The 18,605-nt window shown below is 46.1% G+C and overlaps 1 protein-coding gene across 4 annotated transcripts in view; it reads left to right on the plus strand.

Annotated features, from left to right (window-relative positions):
• Positions 1 to 85: 85 nt before the first annotated feature.
• The window catches only part of NCAPD3 (non-SMC condensin II complex subunit D3), a 55,465-nt gene continuing 36,945 nt past the window's right edge, over positions 86 to 18,605 (plus strand). For 2 of the 4 annotated variants that reach the window (XM_084803633.1, XM_084803634.1), the window contains exons 1-13: positions 86 to 172; positions 5,089 to 5,243; positions 5,870 to 6,032; positions 6,799 to 6,971; positions 7,734 to 7,904; positions 8,712 to 8,773; positions 9,020 to 9,107; positions 12,538 to 12,671; positions 13,819 to 13,891; positions 14,904 to 15,029; positions 15,204 to 15,459; positions 15,931 to 15,993; positions 17,098 to 17,178. In XM_084803633.1, coding sequence (XP_084659759.1) covers positions 106 to 172; positions 5,089 to 5,243; positions 5,870 to 6,032; positions 6,799 to 6,971; positions 7,734 to 7,904; positions 8,712 to 8,773; positions 9,020 to 9,107; positions 12,538 to 12,671; positions 13,819 to 13,891; positions 14,904 to 15,029; positions 15,204 to 15,459; positions 15,931 to 15,993; positions 17,098 to 17,178 — 1,612 coding nt within the window. In that variant the 5' untranslated portion in view covers positions 86 to 105. Of the gene's footprint in view, positions 173 to 4,893; positions 5,244 to 5,869; positions 6,033 to 6,798; positions 6,972 to 7,733; positions 7,905 to 8,711; positions 8,774 to 9,019; positions 9,108 to 12,537; positions 12,672 to 13,818; positions 13,892 to 14,903; positions 15,030 to 15,203; positions 15,460 to 15,930; positions 15,994 to 17,097; positions 17,179 to 18,605 lie in introns of those variants that run through there. The other 2 variants (XM_084803629.1, XM_084803632.1) reach the window with 1 other exon arrangement.

The following is an 18,605-nucleotide window of genomic DNA, read 5'->3' on the forward strand; positions in this document are numbered from 1 at the left end:
GGAGGCCGCCTCGCGCGTCCCCAGCCGGCGATGATTGGCTGGCGGGAAGGGGACGCGCGGATTGGAAGGTTCAAAGGCGGCGGCGGGGGTTGGGGCTCGGCAGCGATGGCGGAGGGGCTGCTGCTGCTGCTGCGCGCTGCGGAGCGGTGGGGCCTCCGGGACGTTAGCCAAGGTGACGGCTGGGCGAAGGTCGCGATCTCTCTCACGCGCACGACGAGGAGGAGGAGGAGGAGGAGGAGGAACAACAACAACAACCAGGACTCCTGGGTCTTTTTATATATGTATACACACACACACACACACACGGAAGGGGGAGCCAGGACTCCTGGGTTCTATATTTGCACCTACTCTGTGTGTCTGTGCTGGGGGGGGGAGCCAGGACTCCTGGGTCCTATGTTCTCTCTCCTGGGGGGGGCAGGAGAGAGCCAGGACTCGTGGACCCTATGTTCTTTCTCCCTGGAGGGTGGGAGGGGAGAACCAGGACTCCTGGGTCTTTTTATATATATACACACACACACGGGGAAGGGGGAGCCAGGACTCCTGGGTTCTATATTTGCACCTACTCTGTGTGTCTGTGTTGGGGGGGGGGAGGCAGGACTCCTGGGTCCTATGTTCTCTCTCCTGGGGGGGGGAGGCAGGAGGGAGCCAGGACTCGTGGACCCTATATTCTTTCTCCCTGGAGGGTGGGAGGGGAGAACCAGGATTCCTGGGTATTTTTATATATATATATATATATATATATACACACACACACACACACACGGGGAAGGGGGAGCCAGGACTCCTGGGTTCTATATTTGCACCTACTCTGTGTGTCTGTGCTGGGGGGGGGAGCCAGGACTCCTGGGTCCTATGTTCTCTCTCCTGGGGGGGGCAGGAGAGAGCCAGGACTCGTGGACCCTATGTTCTTTCTCCCTGGAGGGTGGGAGGGGAGAACCAGGACTCCTGGGTCTTTTTATATATATACACACACACACGGGGAAGGGGGAGCCAGGACTCCTGGGTTCTATATTTGCACCTACTCTGTGTGTCTGTGTTGGGGGGGGGGAGGCAGGACTCCTGGGTCCTATGTTCTCTCTCCTGGGGGGGGGAGGCAGGAGGGAGCCAGGACTCGTGGACCCTATATTCTTTCTCCCTGGAGGGTGGGAGGGGAGAACCAGGATTCCTGGGTATTTTTATATATATATATATATATATATATACACACACACACACACACACGGGGAAGGGGGAGCCAGGACTCCTGGGTTCTATATTTGCACCTACTCTGTGTGTCTGTGCTGGGGGGGGGAGCCAGGACTCCTGGGTCCTATGTTCTCTCTCCTGGGGGGGGCAGGAGAGAGCCAGGACTCGTGGACCCTATGTTCTTTCTCCCTGGAGGGTGGGAGGGGAGAACCAGGACTCCTGGGTCTTTTTATATATATACACACACACACGGGGAAGGGGGAGCCAGGACTCCTGGGTTCTATATTTGCACCTACTCTGTGTGTCTGTGTTGGGGGGGGGGAGGCAGGACTCCTGGGTCCTATGTTCTCTCTCCTGGGGGGGGGAGGCAGGAGGGAGCCAGGACTCGTGGACCCTATATTCTTTCTCCCTGGAGGGTGGGAGGGGAGAACCAGGATTCCTGGGTATTTTTATATATATATATATATATACACACACACACACACACACGGGGAAGGGGGAGCCAGGACTCCTGGGTTCTATATTTGCACCTACTCTGTGTGTCTGTGTTGGGGAGGGAGCCAGGACTCCTGGGTCCTATGTTCTCTCTCCTGGGGGGGGAGGCAGGAGGGAGCCAGGACTCTTGGACCCTATATTCTTTCTCCCTGGAGGGTGGGAGGGGAGAACCAGGACTCCTGGGTCCTGTATTTACACCTGGGGGGTGGGGGGGAGTGCTAGGGTTCCTGGGTGCTTTGGTGGTCAGAGGGTCGGGCGGTGACTTTTTTTATCACTTCTTATGGTGCTAGAAGTGTGTGGAAGAAAGAGGCATCATTTTCATAATTGGTGGGGAGAAATGACAGCTGGGTTGGCAGTGACAGCTGGGGCAGGGCTCCTGAGGGGATATGGGAACACTTTATTGTGTCCTACCTTGTGGTTAGGATAGCTGGGATCTTAGAGTGCTCAAAGTTTTCAAAGTCTACTGCCGAAATTAAAATTGCGACAATAGTATTAATTCACCAAGTCCCATCTATGTATGTGGTGCTTTACAAAGAACAGGTATGACCAGTTGCTACCCCAAGTTGCTATTATTGCCCCCATGTTGCAGGCACTATGTTGTGGGGAGTGATGCTAAGAGAGATAAATACCTGCAGTGTGGTGACATTAGTTTTAGTCCCATATTGGGGAGCTGAGGCTAGGTAACGTGACAGTTAAAGGTGCAATACAATGTAATTCACTGTTGCCAGTGAATGGAGGAGGGGGTGTTGCAGCCACCCAGTGTTATGATCTTTACATTTTATATAGGAGCTGAGATAGTGGCTTTTCACAACTCTCTCATAAATGCTTTAAGAGCTGTCACCTAATTGAATTTTACTGGTGAAATACAACATCACAGATACCAATATCCACTGCAACACTCCACGGTACACACACATTGTCAAGATACAAACAAATAAAACATTATTTATTGTTTTATAAACTATAAATAATATAGGGCACAATCCTATGCATGTTTGGACAGGAAAAAGTCCTACAGCTCTCAGCATTCCCCGTGGCTGGAGAATGCTGGGAGTTGTAGGACTTCTTCCTGTCTAAACATGCATAGGATTGCACTCTTACATAATGATGATCAGATGCTTTGTAAATGTATTTCACTAATATTCCCCATCTGGTATAATTGCAATGTTGTGCTGAAAATAATCCAGCAAAAGAGATTGCGAGCAAAATATTAGTATTCCGAAGCATCAAATGGCGATCCCAAATAAAATGGGAAAGCAGAGAGCGTTTATTACACTCCTCTTAAAAAAATACAAATCTCTACAGTCTTGTATTAACTCTTAAAAGCAGAAGCTTTAATTTATTTTGTGACATTTCTCTAGAGCAGGGATGTGGAATGGGTTGGCCCTCCACATGTTGTTGGACTGCAGTTACTGTAATCCTTCTCCATTGGTTATGCTGACTAGGGCTGATGAGAGTTGCAGTCCAACAACATCTAGTGGGCCACATGCTCTCCACCCCTGCTGTACAGGTGTCATAATCTCTATAACCCTGCCTCTTTGATTAAGGCATCTTTGGTGTTTTGCATGCATGCATACACACCATGTCAATTGTAGGAGCATTTATGTGTCATTGCCTTTCTCTGTAAAAGGATTGACCACCATTCAACAAGGGCTGCACTTCTGTTTACATGAGTCCAGAGGCTCTGATCTTGTCAGGGGCTGTTCATGCTCTGCCAGCTCACAGCTCCTTCTCTGAAAAAATAAGCAAAGCTGAGGATGCAATATAATGGGGAGGGGGTATACTAGTATATTATAAATTGCCCTTGAAGGAGCAATCGTACTTCCATTGAAGCCATCATTGGGTAAAACATGAGTTGAGATGCATTCTGAAATGACTATGTTATCCTTTGGGGTAGAAGGATCATAAGCCTGGCAAGTAAAAAAAACTTTTCATGTGGCCCTCTTTTAAATTCAGATGACTCAGACATGTTCTAAAATGTAGGGAAAAACTGAGCTAAAACTGGTCGTCGGCTGCCATCCTTGTGATAACCAGTGCTGAATGAATGAATGGATGCTTAAAAGTATGAGGGTTATTGTTCCCCAATGCTTGCAACATATAAATAGAAACATGTTTCAATGTTTGCCCTGGAACTGTAGAAACTGATGTACCATAATTAGTTTTAATAAGAGGTTCTAATTTATGCTTCAGGTCGTGTGTGTCCCCCGCCCAAATTCCATAGTCATTTAAAAAGATAATGACATAGGGAAGCCTGATTGTTATCCCAATGAGTCAGATGTTGAGTTTTTCTTAGGCAAGGAGAACACTTCTTAAAAGTAGTGAGTACATTCAGAAGAGTGACATATCCTTTTGATCTTCGGCATCCAAAACTTCCAAGCGTTTGTCATACTTGATGCCTTTTAAAATGTGAGGATCTTCCTGAAGCAAAAACACAATAGCTGTGTTCAGCTGTGTTTATGAGTTTGCACACTCTTTTGGCCTATCTATTCTTCAAAGTTATATATAAATTTTATACCAGTTCAGCTGTCGTGGTTTCCCCCACAGCTTCCTCACAATTATAGTCTGGTGAGGGCGAGGATAATGATCTGTTGGAGATCTCCAGTAGAGAATTGTAGTTCCATGGCCAAAGGAAATCCTCAGAAATCTCTGTGGTGTAGAAACACTCCCTGGACTGTACACAAATTGGAGATCTGGAACATATTAATCTGTTTAGGTTTATAGCTCATCCTAATTTTAAAAAATATTATTTTCTCCCCGGTCAGATTTATCGCTATTGCTGCTGGCTGCTTTCCATGTGTTTAATGCTGTTCCATTCATTATGTTGCTGTTTCAAGATAGTTATTTTATTTTACAAAATCCATAGTTGGGCAATACCTTTCTTAGGACCAGCCAAAATGTCACAAAGTAACTTGGTAACTTTTGAGTTCTCTAGATCTCTTCATCAGGCTGGGGGGTACAAAAAGCAAGGGAGTGTGGAAAGAGGATTTTTTTAAAAAATAGAAAAATTAGGCTAGATGTTGTAGCTATACTGTCTGTATAAACCTAGTCTCAAGATAGGGATTGCAGACGGAATGAATTAGCCTCTGCTAGGTCCTGCAGGTATAAGGTTACACCTAGGATTCTAGGATGAAACCACATTGGCAGACCCCCTTTTTTAAAAAACATAAAAGTCGGGCTTTTACCCAGATCTGTCTCTAGCCTTAAGTGAAACACACAGGCTCTTGGTTAGGTTGAGAGCAGAAGCAAAGAGAAATATGACAGTCTTCATATTAGCAAAGCTGGAAAATAACCTTGAATGGTGTATTCGGTTAAAAGTCATTTATTTCATAATTGTTGTAGGTATAGACCCCACCTTCTTGCCTGAAAAGCACCTTATACATTGTAATAAATTATATTTTCTCATTTCAGCCTGGGTTGACACAGCTTGGGAATTAGACTTCACTGAGACGGAGTCTTTGGATTCTAGACTAGAGGGCTTGATAACGGACGATGGTTTGGATGCCTTCTCTCAACTCTACAAGGCTCTCTACCCCTTCTCTGCAGATGACCGTGAGGCCACTGAGGTAAGATGCACATTTATACTGACAGCAAAGATTGATCTGCTTTATTCTGATTTGCTGATGATGATTTTAGATTTTAATCCTTAAGGGAATGGCACTAGGAGAGCATCTTGGAGCAACATATACCCCAGTCTGATGCTGGGTTATGCTTCCCTAAGGATTAATTTAAACTGACTTAGGGCACAGTCCTATGGGGATGGCTGTAAGCCTCCGAACCCGTAATGGTGGGCTTACCTGTGGGGCAGTCTGCCCACCACCACTGTTCTTCCTTGCCATCATGCAGTCACAGAGAAGTGTTGGGAGTTCTCTAGGATGGGCTCACAAGTCACATGATGAGCCCCAACAGGCCTAGCCAGCGAGCATGAGCCCACACTCCAGAACATATCTCAGAATCCTCTGCTCCATGCAGGAGTTCCTTAATAGGCAGGCTAATTTGGAAAGCATTCCTTGAAGGTCAAAAATGGTGACAATGCCTGCTTTGAACCAATCACACTAGTGAGAAAGTCTAACCGATGATGCTTTTCTCTTAAAGACAGAGCATTCACTTGGCTCCTGCATGGGTATTTGATGTCATGATATGGAATGGGTTGTGTTTCCTCCTCCTGTCAGATTTTCTTCTTTTGTTTCAGAGCATCTGGCCTCTCTTTACCGACAACAATATCTCCCACAATGCTATTGTGGCCGTATTGTATCACTTTGTCCAAGAGGCCCAGAGTAAAAAAGCCAGTGTTCATCAACGGTTGCATGCGCTTCATGCTGCTGGGTTGTACTTCTTATTGGTTGAAATTCCAGGTAAGCATAGCACTTCCACCTGTGGTTTGTGCAGGTATCCTAAGTACACATCATAAAAACTACACCTTGTTGATATCAATGGGGCTTTCTTCTAAATCTAGCTGGGTTGCCTGTGGCGAATAAGCATTAACTCCAGATGGTCAGCCTGGGGAGTTTTACAAAAATCGACTTCCCTGCTCCCCCCGCCCTTTATGGGCCATAAATGATTGACCTAGGCATGTGTGGCGCTAGTAGGAAAAAAAAAATCAGCTAGTAATTGTTGTGAACTTATTTGCAAGGCAGCCTGAAGCTGTTACAAATCGTTAGAATGCCACAGTAGAGGGCCATCTATGTGTTTATTTGTGTACGGGGGCTGCTGCAATGCCAGTGCCTAGGAGTGACCTGCAGAGGAGCAGGGGTTCAAGCTTGAGTGGTTCTAGTGTCAGGGGACACCTGGGTTCAAATCCCCACTTAGTTGTGACACTTACTGGCCTGTCTCAGTCACTCAACGTAACCTACCTTGCAGTGTTGTTGTGAGTATAACATGGCTGTGTATGGGAGAAAGAGATTCTTAAAGGGAAGGTATGATTAAAAAAAATATAAGCGGCCAGTGAATTGCTGATTAAACTGGCAGGCTGTTTTAAGGTTGCTAAATGTGCATGCACGCACACACTGCCCCCAATTGGCCTGTCCCATTCTCTGATGCTTACATTGGTTTTTGGTGCTCCAGTATTAAACTGCTTTTTCCTTAATGTGCAGGTTCTTATCCATCTTTTCTTTTTGGCAGGTAGTATAGCCAATCGGGTGTTCCATCCAGTGATGTTTGAAAAATGTCTTCAAACCCTGTCTAAATGCTGGCCCCAGGAGTCAAATTTGCCCAGAAAAAGGAAAAAAGACAACAGTAAAAACTCTAAGGGTGATAGAAAGAGAGGAAGGGTGGCAAGAAAGGAAAACACTCTGGTAAGAGAGTAATCCTGGATCTGCTGGCAAAAGATACTATAAGACCCTAAGAATTTTGGACCCTCTACAAAAAAAAGGTTGTGATTCTTTTAGCACAGGGGTGGTTAATACTGTGGAGTGGAGACCAGTCTAAGCTCCATGCAGGAATCTGGGAGTCAGAAGTGCATCTTTCCACACAAATGTGCACCCTTTTCAGCAGTCAGCCTCTTGCAAAGTTGATACCATCCGTTTAAAGCTTCCCAAATACATTTCTTTCTGGGATTTTTCTATGTAACACTCACATGTAGAATATCCCACTCATACAACTTTTGGAAGTCATTTAAATTTCTTTCTTATGAAACTATGATCAGACTTCTTATTTCATATTGTTTAAAATCCGGTAGTTTTTTAGAGCAGGCTTGGTTAATGTATCAAATGTATTGATGCCAGCTCTCTAAATTCCAGCGTGTTTCAAGGCAATAGCTTTTCATTGGGGGAATCTCATTTCTTAGATGACCTACTTCTAAAAGTGCTGCTAACCGCCTACATACTCTTACAATGGTAGCTCAGTGGGATTGATACGAATAGCGTGAAAACATTTGCCTCCTGCGCCTGTTGACTTCTCTTTTGTTCTGCTTTGTGATCTGCCCTTTTGGTGTGTTCTAAAGTTTGGTAGGGCCAAATAGAAAATTGCTCTTGATATTGAGTGAGTTATTGGCCTGGATGCTGCCAGCTGGACCTCCTTGCTCTAGCTGATCCTTAGTCTACTTCCTGCTATTCCAGGTGGATGAGAACTTTGAAGAGGAAGAAGACCAGGAAGAAGAGATTTACTTCTCTGCACAGGAGCTGCTTCAAATTCGGAATGCCCTCTTCCTTCTCCTGAAAAACCTCCTGCGGCTGCTTTCCAAGTTCTCCCTGAAAGAGAGACCACAGTGCATGCAGACTTGCATTCAGGTGACCAGAACCATCAGGAGTGAAACAGTCTTGTGTCAAAGTAGTACGAGTGTGGATCTGCCTCAAGCTGATGGTCTCTAGCTTAGCTGGCTTCTAGAGAAAGGATTAATTAAATTTGTGGAGAATAGATCTGTCTGCACCTATGAGCCATGATAGCTAAATGAAACCTCCATGTTCAGAGACTGTACACCAGAGACTGAATACCAGACACCAGAGACAGAGAACAGGGAAGGATTTTGAGCTTCATGTCCTGGGTTATGAGGTTCCCAAAGGCATCTGGCTGGCCACTTCCAGAAGCAGGATGTTGGACTTGGTCTAGTTCAGCAGGGTGCTCTCTCTTAAATAGTTATTTTTACAATGTGAGTGGCATACAGGGTCCCGCAGGAATAAGCTGGCCTTCTGAGAATCTGCTAGAAGGACCTGTGGTCACTTACTACCTTCTGGATCCAGTTACAGATGCTTTAAAAAAAAGTGGGGGACACACATGTTGATCCTGTAGAAGCAAGGAATGCCAGAACATTCCTCAGGACCCCGTGTTTTACTTCTGTGCCTGTGAAGTATTTCTTCCCTTGCTGTAGAAGCATTGGCCACTTCACAGGTTTCCTATGAGCTTCAGCCTCCTGTAAGCCAGGAGAAATTTTCCAGGCACATAAGATTTTGGCATGGTATGTGCTATTCTGTTCTTGTCTCTACCACTAGGGCTATCTTTGGGTTGGGTGGCTTACCTGAGGTCATAAGGCAGTTTAGACAAGACTATTCTCCCCACCATTTGATTTAACTCTTAACTTTGTATTGCTTCTCTTGTAGATCTTCGTAAATTTAACGGGGTTTGAGCCCTGCATACACACGTTTGAGCCTTCAGAGAGGATGTGAGTTCTTGCTCTTGGACCTTGATGTACTTTGAGGAATGTGAAACATTGGGGCGTGGGGAGAGAACCCTATAAATGTTTGAGTAAAGTCAAGCTTTTCCCACTTCTCTAACCAGACATTACCTTTCCTGTTTGTGAACAAAGTATGGGGATGTTTAGCTATATGCATGTTCAGACTAGCCCTTGGTTGTAACCCTTGAATAAAATAGATCCAATAGAGAGCCTTGAACTTGTCTCTTGGTACAGGACGATTGACCAAGCCAAATATGTCCCAGAACTTGCCTACTTTGGCTTACGACTGCTGTGTTCCCCACTTCACAGCCTAGAAGATAAGGTAAAAATTATGCATGCTCATGTTGGTGTCTTTCGCCTTTGTGTAGAATTCTTAAGGTGTACATGGGTAAGGCCCTCCTGATAGTAAAAGTGACTAATGACAACAAACTACCTTGAGCAGTGGATTTGGGTGCAACTTAAAGGAGGCTTGTATATAGCTTGTAGAGTGACCTAGAGGTGGCCACGTAGGAAAGCTTTTGTAACTTGGAAGGGGGTTCATTCTCCCCTGACCCTGTTCAGATATCGCCAATTTCAGAGGCTAGATGACCAGCTACCAGGAACAGATTTCTCTCCAGGATCCATACCCCTCACCACTTGTTGAAGGGAGATGGTGTGTGCACCTTACAGTGTTCTCTTCACTATTTAAACATGTGCTTTTTCTTGAGTGCATGCCTTTTTTTGTTCTGCAAGCCACTTGATCTGCACCCAGTCGAACTTGCTTCCTTTCTGGGAGAAGATGTCACTTGGCATGCTTTTTTACATTATAAATAGGGTAGCAAGTGGGTCCTGCAAAGAACTGTTGTAGTGAACCTTCCCCACCTCCTAGCAAGCAAGCACATGTTCAGGGTGCTAGCTAGCCAATTAGCCATGCCTCTTCCAAGATACTATAAGCCAGTATTCTTCACTATAAGACCCAAGGGCTACTGACAGCTCCCAGTCACCTCAGCTGTAGCCCTCCACACTGTGCATGCGCTCTCTCGCACTCTCTCTCTTGCTCTGCAGTAGTTGCTCACTCTCAGCAGGGGCTCTAGCATTGCCTTGCTGTTTGCCTTAGCAGTGGGTCAGTTGCTGTGTGATCTGGGTTACCAGAGGAGGCTTCGGGGTGGGGAGTCAGGAGATCTGCTGCTCATCAGCTGAAAGGTGGGAGGGGGCTGGGAGGAAGAGGAGAACATAAGAGCACTCCGGCATCTAGCTTTGGTTGGGGAGGAACCCAAGAGACGAAGAGCAACGTGGTTAGCTAGCTGCAGTGGTGCAGGTGCTGGGTGGAGGCGATACCGAATTCATGAGCAGAGAGAGCAGTGTGGATCTTGCGTCAGTGATTTTGCAGCTTTGAGTAAACAGAAGCACTCAGTGACAAGAAAAAGATCCATCCCAATCCAAGGACCAAGTGAGCCTGTCAGAATTTGCTTGCCTAGTTACTTGACTGACTGACTGACTGACTGACTGACTGAGGCCTTGCTCAGTGGAGGACAATGTGGAGGAGAGGCCTGAAAAGGCCTCCAACCAAGTCTGGTACACAGTGTTACTGTTTGATGGAGCAGTGGGGGTGGGGGGGATGAGAAGCCCCCCTCCATGGCCCAGGAAAGGCCCCCAAACGGTCTCAGTGGCACTACCTGGAGCCAAAGTGGCTTCTGCTTGAAAAATAGCAAAGATCACCGCTATAAGCTGTCAGGGGCTCAAGCAAGGGATACCACCACCACCCTTCCATTTTGCTTTTCCATCTTACACTCAATATTCTTTGGCATTGGAGGCCACTGAGTATTCTCAGTTCTCACTATTATGTCTTGGGTTTTTAAAGAAGTTTTTTATAGTTCTACAAATGTCAGGGTTTTCCCGAGCATGCCTGTACCTCCCTCTTGTTCCTCGGTGGCCCCATTTTGGCTCCAATCCTGTTGGCACTTCCCACCTATGTTTGTTATTAGAGGACTTGTTATCCTTGGCTCTTGGGGGGGGGGGGGGACTAGTGGCACCGGTCTGCTGACAGAAAACAGTCTTGGGCAGAAACTTAGTAGAGGTTGCTTGAACTATTGTCTGGTGCATGGCACAATCAAACTGATATGCTGCTGTGCTATGAAAATTTCTATCTACCTAACATGGCATCCTGACTGCGGAGTGCTCTTCCAGATAGATTTTCCATATGCCTACTTAGCAATCGCTTAAGAGTCAGGTAAAAACTCTACACTCTCAAGCTATTAGTATTTCATTTTGAGCTGTTGAGATGATTGGCTGCCTGTTTTCTAGCTGATTTTGTAATTGTTTTTCAGATGTGATACTTATTTTCTGTATTGGGGACACGTAGAGAAAGGGTAAAGGTTTCTTGAATAAAAATTAAGGGAGTCAGTGTGTCACAAATTACTAAGATAAGTTTTGGACAAGTAAGTGGGCTGGTAAAAATTTCCTTCTAAATTGTGTGTGTGTGTGCGTGTGCGCGCGCCTGCACACACCATTCTAGACTTTCCACCTCTGGTCCTGGACCAGCCATTTGTAAGGGCTTCAGTCTCTAACATTTTTCTCTCCAACCTTGTTTCTGCAACACCCCCCTGCCCCAGATACGCGCGTGCACACACGTGTGTGTACATGTGTTTCTGAAGACCTTTTGGGGGGTTTCTTTGCAGGTTTCCTCAGCCTGAAAACAAAGTATACCTCTGCCTGTTTCCATTCCCAGACCCACAAACATTTGGGCATAATTAATCCTACAGTTCTCTGGCTGGCCTGCTGGGGGAGTTTTAATACTGTCGCACATGGCTAACTGTGGCATTTCATGATGAGGGAGGGTAGAGCAAGTTTCATGAAAGCATTTTTGCACTGTTTGAACTGGGCTAAGACAAACCCCCAGCAAATCCTTCCCTTTGATTTTCACAGTTCCCTGAAAGGCTGAACCTTTTATGTTTCTGTTTAATTGAAACTATTCTATGCAAAATTTCCTTCCCGTAGGGTTTAATTTAGCACACCACTTGGATGAACTGAGGTGGGAGCGTGTGTGTGGTATGTGTATGCATGAGAAAGCATATCAAAGAGGAAGTTGAATCCAGAACTGGATTCTGTTTATATCCCCCCTATTCAGTCAGGCAATGGGATAAGAGGTACAGCTTGGCAGCTAAAATTTGCCATGCAGGGCATGCTAAAAATATAGCATGCAATCCATCTTCTATAGAAATAGGCAACAAACCCTTAATTTTGATTTTCAACTGAGGTGGGGCGGGAGTTGCACTCTTGTGTGCACGGTGGAGTCTAGGAAAACTGGCAATCCAGTATTAACTGAACCTACTCCAATGGGGTATCTTAAGTTCCTTGTACTGGAGGAAGGGGCATGTTGTGTGTGGGACTTCTCAGTGCGCTGGTGTGATATGGAAATGTGTTCCACTAGTCCTGTCATGATGTAACCTAAGGCGCATATTTCCTATGGCCAGACCTGCTTTCTCCAGAAATGGTTGTAGCATCATTTCAGAGCCACTCTGGGAAGGAAGAATGGTGGGTGGTGTTTCAGGGTGGGGTGGGGAGTGGGAGCTGTCTTGAAAGCCTCCCACAAATTCATGCAAAGCCCCAGAACAAAATAAAAGATGACCAGCTGAAGTTTCTAGACATCATTATTTGAGTTCAAGATGCACATGCTGGGTACACTGATTTTTGTTAGCAAATGCTAGCAGCATGGGGAACTCTTTGATGTCTACCAACTTGCCAGTGCCTTTTTTCCCCTCTCTCTGTTCTAGGTTCTGCGCCAAGTGTTCCATCAATTCCTGAACATCATCCTCATGTTGGAAGGGAGAGAAGGATCCAGTGGTGCATCAGCCACAATTCCATCTCAGGTCATTGGTGCTAGGGACCAGGCCATCAAATTCATCAGGTGAAGCTCAAAGTGGCTGTTTCTTGGCTTTTCTGCTTCTGCATCTGTGCAGAGCTGCATTAAAACTGTAACTAATTGGCAGCTTCTCTTGGATGGTTTTAGTATTGCATCTTTCATACAAGTGGTCTGAATCCCTGCTGACTGAGCAAGCTCCAGGGTCTTCATTATGCACCATCTGTGGGTTAACTTGCCAGAACTGTGAGGACTAGCAACTTTAAAAGAAGACATTGTTTTCCAGTTACACATTTTAGTAATATAGATGAGGCCTAGTAAATGTTCTGGGAACATGATGCTGTAGCATTACTGAAGCTAAGCAGGTGTGTGGACCTGGTGGGGCATCTAGATGGGAGACCACTGGGAGTGTGTGTGTGTGTGGGGGGTGTTTAAGTGGAATATAAGTATATATTCTTTAAAAATAAAAACTGACAGCAAATCCTGGATTGTCATATCCATGGTGGTAGACAATGGCCTCTGATGTATCACTTTCATGTCTGACCCTGCTGCATTTAAGCTGTGAAATTGCACATGGAACGCAACCTTGCTGAAATAACAAGGATGCATATGTTAACTGGCTGGTTACCTGGAGGAAATTCTTCCTCACCACAGGTGACCAGGCAAGTGGCTATTTACAAGCCTAGCTTAGTGTTGGATTTGGATGGGAGCAATACAGGTTTAGATCTCAGTTTTGGTTGTGAAGCTCAGAACTCGGTGTTTCTAAGACTAATCTACTTCATACTCTAAGATAACCCCATATTTCCTTCCTTGATCTTATAGGAAGGGTAGGATGGAAATGCAATGAATGTGTACAAAGGCACTTGGTAGTTTCACAGGGATTCCTCCTGGCAAGGCCTATGGAGGGCCACAGCTCATGAAAGCTCACATACCTTGTATGTAGAAGGCCCTAGGTTCAATCCCCAGGACCACCATGAGGGAGAGGGAAAGGTCTGGCTAGGGGGTTGGGAAAGACCCCTGTCTGAAACTTTAGAGAGTTGCTGCCAGGCAATGTAGATATTGACCAAGGCAGATCAGTGGTCTCGCTCTGTCCAAGGCAGCTTAATGTGTTCGTACGAAATCTCTTGCAAAATGTGAGTTTGCGTCTTGCCTGGGCTTTTCCCCAAATCATTTGTCCATATCCTGTTTTCTGCAGCTTTCTCACTGAGGAACTGAAAGTAGTTGTCTTCCCTGTATTGCGGATCTTACTTCAGCATATTTGTGTCAAGGTAGGTTATGTATCTTACACTCCTCTGTGGCTGTGTTGAATCCTGCCTCCCTTTCTGGAAAAAGGAGGGCTTGTTTTCTTAAGCTGGCTGTGAAGTTGCAGCAGTGTCAGCTGCCTGGGAAGGCAGCTAGTGACCTGAGGCAGGTGTTTGGAGCTGGTTGACCAGCTAGGACTTCACTCAGGCTGGGTTTGGCCCAAGGGTTGCCAGTTGCTGACCCCATGTTTAGCATGAGCATAGTGTTGTTTTTCAGCAACATATGAACATGTGGCATTTTGGAGTTCATTTCTGCTGCATACTGGGCATAAATGTGTGTGTGTGTTTTAATCCAGATCTTGTAGTCCTCTACTGAGGGCACTTGCAATAACTGAATGTCATCATTTGCCTGCTGAGGCATTCTTTCAGTCGGCCTTCACGAAGTAACAGAACTTTCTGCTGTCATTCATCATACTGAAGTTGTTGTACCTATCATGGGTTGTTCCCTGCTTTGCTGTTTGGCAACCCAGGGTACTCGTTCGCTTGTGTTGGTTGTTCAGCTGGGACCTAACTTGGGCTGGGTCTAGCCCAGAGGTGCAAAACCTCAGGCCCTGGGCCCAAATCTGGCCTACCTGGGCTCCCAATCCCAGCCCTCCAGGGTTCCCCAGATGGCCTCGCCCCCTTCCCCTGGCCCCACCTTTCCCCCAACAGTGATCATTGGGTGGTTTCCCAGGTTTTGTGCAGGTTTTTTCTCCCATTCTAAAAGGTTGAAATGCGTCTTTTAAGGCTTAGTTACAGGCAGTTTGAGCTTAAGCTAACACATGCTGGTATCTTTGTTATTTTGGCCTCACCCCTCCTAAATGGAGCTTCTCCGAAATGGAATGTAGCCTTCCGGCTGAAAGAGGTTCTGCACCCCTGATCTAGTCCAAGGGTTGTCTGTTGCCAACCTTAACCCAGCTCCTGATGTTGAAGCTATCCTTATGGTGGGTCAGCCGACTTCAATCAGCCTTGATGGCTTCCTGTATCTGTTTCATCCCAGGTGCCCGATAAGTCGGAATATCGCACGTACGCAGCCCAGTCTTTGGCGCAGCTGCTCTACAAGTTCCCGTGTGCAGAACATGCTGACTTCATAGCGTGGCTGTATCGATATTCACGCAATGACAAGGTGAGGGGCACAGTGGTTTGAACTCTGTGGCCCTGTGGGGTGCCAACAAGCATCTCTGATGCACAGAGTGTCATTGGAGCGGTAAGGGGGATCCTTAATCACCTTTGGTAAATGGTGTGTCCTTCTGGCACCAAGCCTCTCAGCTGCATGACATCTTGTGTGCTTCTCCAACAGATCGCCTACAGGGTGTTTGCCCTTGATGTAGCCTTGGCCCTGCTGGACCTTCCCGAGCGGGATCAGGACATTGATGCCTTGTCTGAGGAGCAGCAGGTCTTCCTGAAACACAGATTCTTGGTGCAGGTCATGGTCTTCGGCCGGTGCTCAGACAAATCGCCGACTGTCCGCAGCAAAGCGCTTTCAAGCTTTGCTCAGTGTCTGGAAACCAAAGCCACATCAAGCACAGAGACCATCCAGGAACTGTTGCAGGGTGGTACGTAGGTGCGGGGGAAGAAGGTAGTGTTGCTAATGGCCAGAACCTTCATGATGTTCTGGCTGGATTGTCAGGCTTAGGCTCTCAGGGTCCTGAATCAAATCCCTGCTTAGTCGTGAAACACATCAGTGACCTGGGGCCTGTCACTATCTCTCGGCCTACACTCCCTCACCTGGTGGTTATGGGGGGGGGGGGTGAGAAATGTGGGATAACCCAATTTAAGCCGTTCTGAGCTCCTTGAAGGTCTCCATAGCATGCTTCAGTGCAACAGCAGCCCCAGAGAGAAGTGACCTGCTGGTATTTGAAATGTGTTCGGTTGATGGCCTTACTAAGGGCCCCGGCTGGACAGGGTCTAGCTCAGAGGTTGCCAGTTGCTGACCCCAATCCAGCTTCAGGTGGGCTGCCGTTGCGCGAGGCCTTCATAGACTGTCAAATTGCATTTAATCTTCTTTGCTTGACTACCCCCCACAGTTGCTGTTTCTATAGTAATGGATTCAGACATGCCTGCTGGGACATTCCTAACAGATACCGAGGGTAAGTAAAGCAATCTGATAACTGTGCCACTTTTAAGGTTGCCATGCCTGTCCTTTACTGTTCCAGTGGAGCTTGGCATCTGCTTAAACCCGTTAGAAATTATCGCTGGAGAAAAGAGGATGACAACAAAATGTCTTGGGTGCCCTGAAAGATGGCATTCTTCCATATGAGCCTGCCCCAGTTTTCAGATCGGGGGGGGGGGGGCATTTTTCTTGCCCCACCGATGCCTGAAGCATGTTTGGCGGGAATTGAGACACCTGTCCTTCTCCCTCTGTTCATTTTCCACATATGAGCAAATATTTTTTATCATTGTTATTATAAATATTATTGTTAGTAATAAGATCAGTAATATAATAAAATAATACTCAGACAGACCTGGTGAGCTGACTTGTTTATGGTCACTGTGTATCAGTTTTATTCATTTTTTTATCTGCTCCGTTCTTACGTTGCAGTTGGTGATTGCTTTATTTTGTTTTTTTAATTATTATTAGCTGCTTCAGCAACATTTGGTGGAAAGGCAGGATGCAAATACATACACAAATGCCTCTTTGTTACGGGAACACGCCTTTGCCAAGGCTGTGATCCTAGACATTGCAGAGGGAGTTCCACCAGCTGGTCACTTCTTCAGCCGACGCCCCATTCAGTATACACCCACAAAAGGGAAAAGGGGGTGTGCATGGAGTGTTCTAAAAGGCCTTCTTTTGTCCCTAATCATTCACCAGATCTATTTGGTTTAATGTCATAGAGTGATTTGAGCGAAAGTCTGTAGACTGGCCAATAGATGATCCCCCTGCATCTTTATCTCCCCCCCGCCCTTAGCTGTCTCCCAGCTTCTGCTTGCTTTCCTTAAAATGCCATGCCATTGTGTCATCATAGCATCAGGATGACATCACATTTTCCCCCAGCCTCTATGTGATGGCTAACATCAGTCTTCTTTCTGATGTCACAACACAGCTGGCTGCAGCATTGCCCCTTGCTTCTTTGGGAATCTCTCCTGAATATGTGATCCCTGGACAACCCTTTCTGTGGTGGCTATGGCTGAAGGGATCTTGGCACACTTCTGTGCACTCTGTGATATGTGACTCTGATTTTTTTTTTTTAAAGGTCCCTTTAGCCGTCAGAAGACTTTCCCAACGTTTAAAACCATTGAAGTAACAGCCAAACGAGACACCACTCAGTTTGATGGTATGCTGGACCCATAATTGAATTTTCATTTTTCCTTGCAAGTTCTTGCATTCCTGATCTTCTTGTTATATATATTCACTTCTTCCTGTTAAAATTAAGAAAATAATTGCCTGTTTGGAATATTGAGTGTGAGTGAGTGTGTGTGTGTAAAAGAGAGACTTCACATACTAGGACATTCTTACACATAAGATACTGCCATCTAGGAATTGTGTATCTAGCCCACATAGCAATTCTGTGTGTGTGTGTATAAACACCTCTGTAGGAATGTTTTAACATGGGGAGTGGCCCTATGATTACTTCCCACGAAGAACCTTGGTCATTGAAGTTCTGTCTAGAATCTGGCAGTTCTTAAATGTGTCTAGCCCCTTGATTAGAACTTCCGTTCCCAGGATGGTTGGAAGATGAGGAGACTTGGGCTACAATCCTAGACCCATTCCTGGAAGTAAGTCCTATTAAACTCAGTGGAGTTGACTTTGGCGTCGATATGTATAGGATTGCACTACTAAACTGGCAGTTGAACAAGGGGGAAATTGAGATTGGATTCTATCTGCTTGAATTTTGGCTCTGCAGGTATGTGGAATACAGGCAGTTGTAACTTTAGTTATCTTTTGGGAGGTGCTTATGTAGCCACATACATGTACACAACTGAAGTAGCATAGTGGCTTTTTTATCCGTTTCTTTAAAAAAAAATGTACACTGCCATGGGCACTTTAAATTGAAAAGGTGACTTGACAGGTTTATAAATAAAGACTGAGCTGGAAAGGTTCAAATCTCAGCTCAGCTGCAGATTTATTAAGTGGCCGTGGCCTTATTAAGTTGTCTTGACCCCTCTGCAAACCCCCCCCCCCCGACACACACCTACACCTGTAATATGGCATTGATGTTACTGACCTACTTTACAGCACTGTGTAATCTATTGCAGTTAGAACTCTGTCCCCAGCCAATAAGATACCAAGGTGTGAGCTGAGGGAGTTGCAAGGGGGGTGGGGGACATTTTGGTGTATGTTTGAAGAAAAGAAAAAGGACTGGAAAAGGACAGTTGAAGGAGGAGCTCGAAAGAGATGTGGCTGGAGAAAGAGAGTAGAGAGGAGTGAGGGAGAAGAGGCAAAGCCAGCGGTGAAGACAGAAAGGCTGCCCAGCTTCCTGAACTAGGAAGCGAGCAGGGAAGGTGCAGCCTGAGGCAAATATCGATTTGAAGGAGCAAAGCAAGAGAGGCTTGGACTAAGTTATTGCCATGGAACACGGAAGGTTGGAGTGAACTAGGCAACAGAATTGTGACGCAAGTATTCAAAGGTTTTGACCCTGCTAAGGACTTCAGCTAGGAAACAATACAGGTTACTTTATGTACTTGTCTGGTGTGAGCTCCTGCAAGCACTGGCTAAGATTCGTCCCTTTGCACGCCGCCTCAGTTGAGATGGCGAGCGGCA

This window comes from Heloderma suspectum, chromosome 6 (assembly GCF_057233095.1).
Source record: "Heloderma suspectum isolate Gila_16-S chromosome 6, 16-S_ref, whole genome shotgun sequence".
NCBI classification, from domain to species: Eukaryota; Metazoa; Chordata; class Lepidosauria; order Squamata; family Helodermatidae; genus Heloderma; species Heloderma suspectum.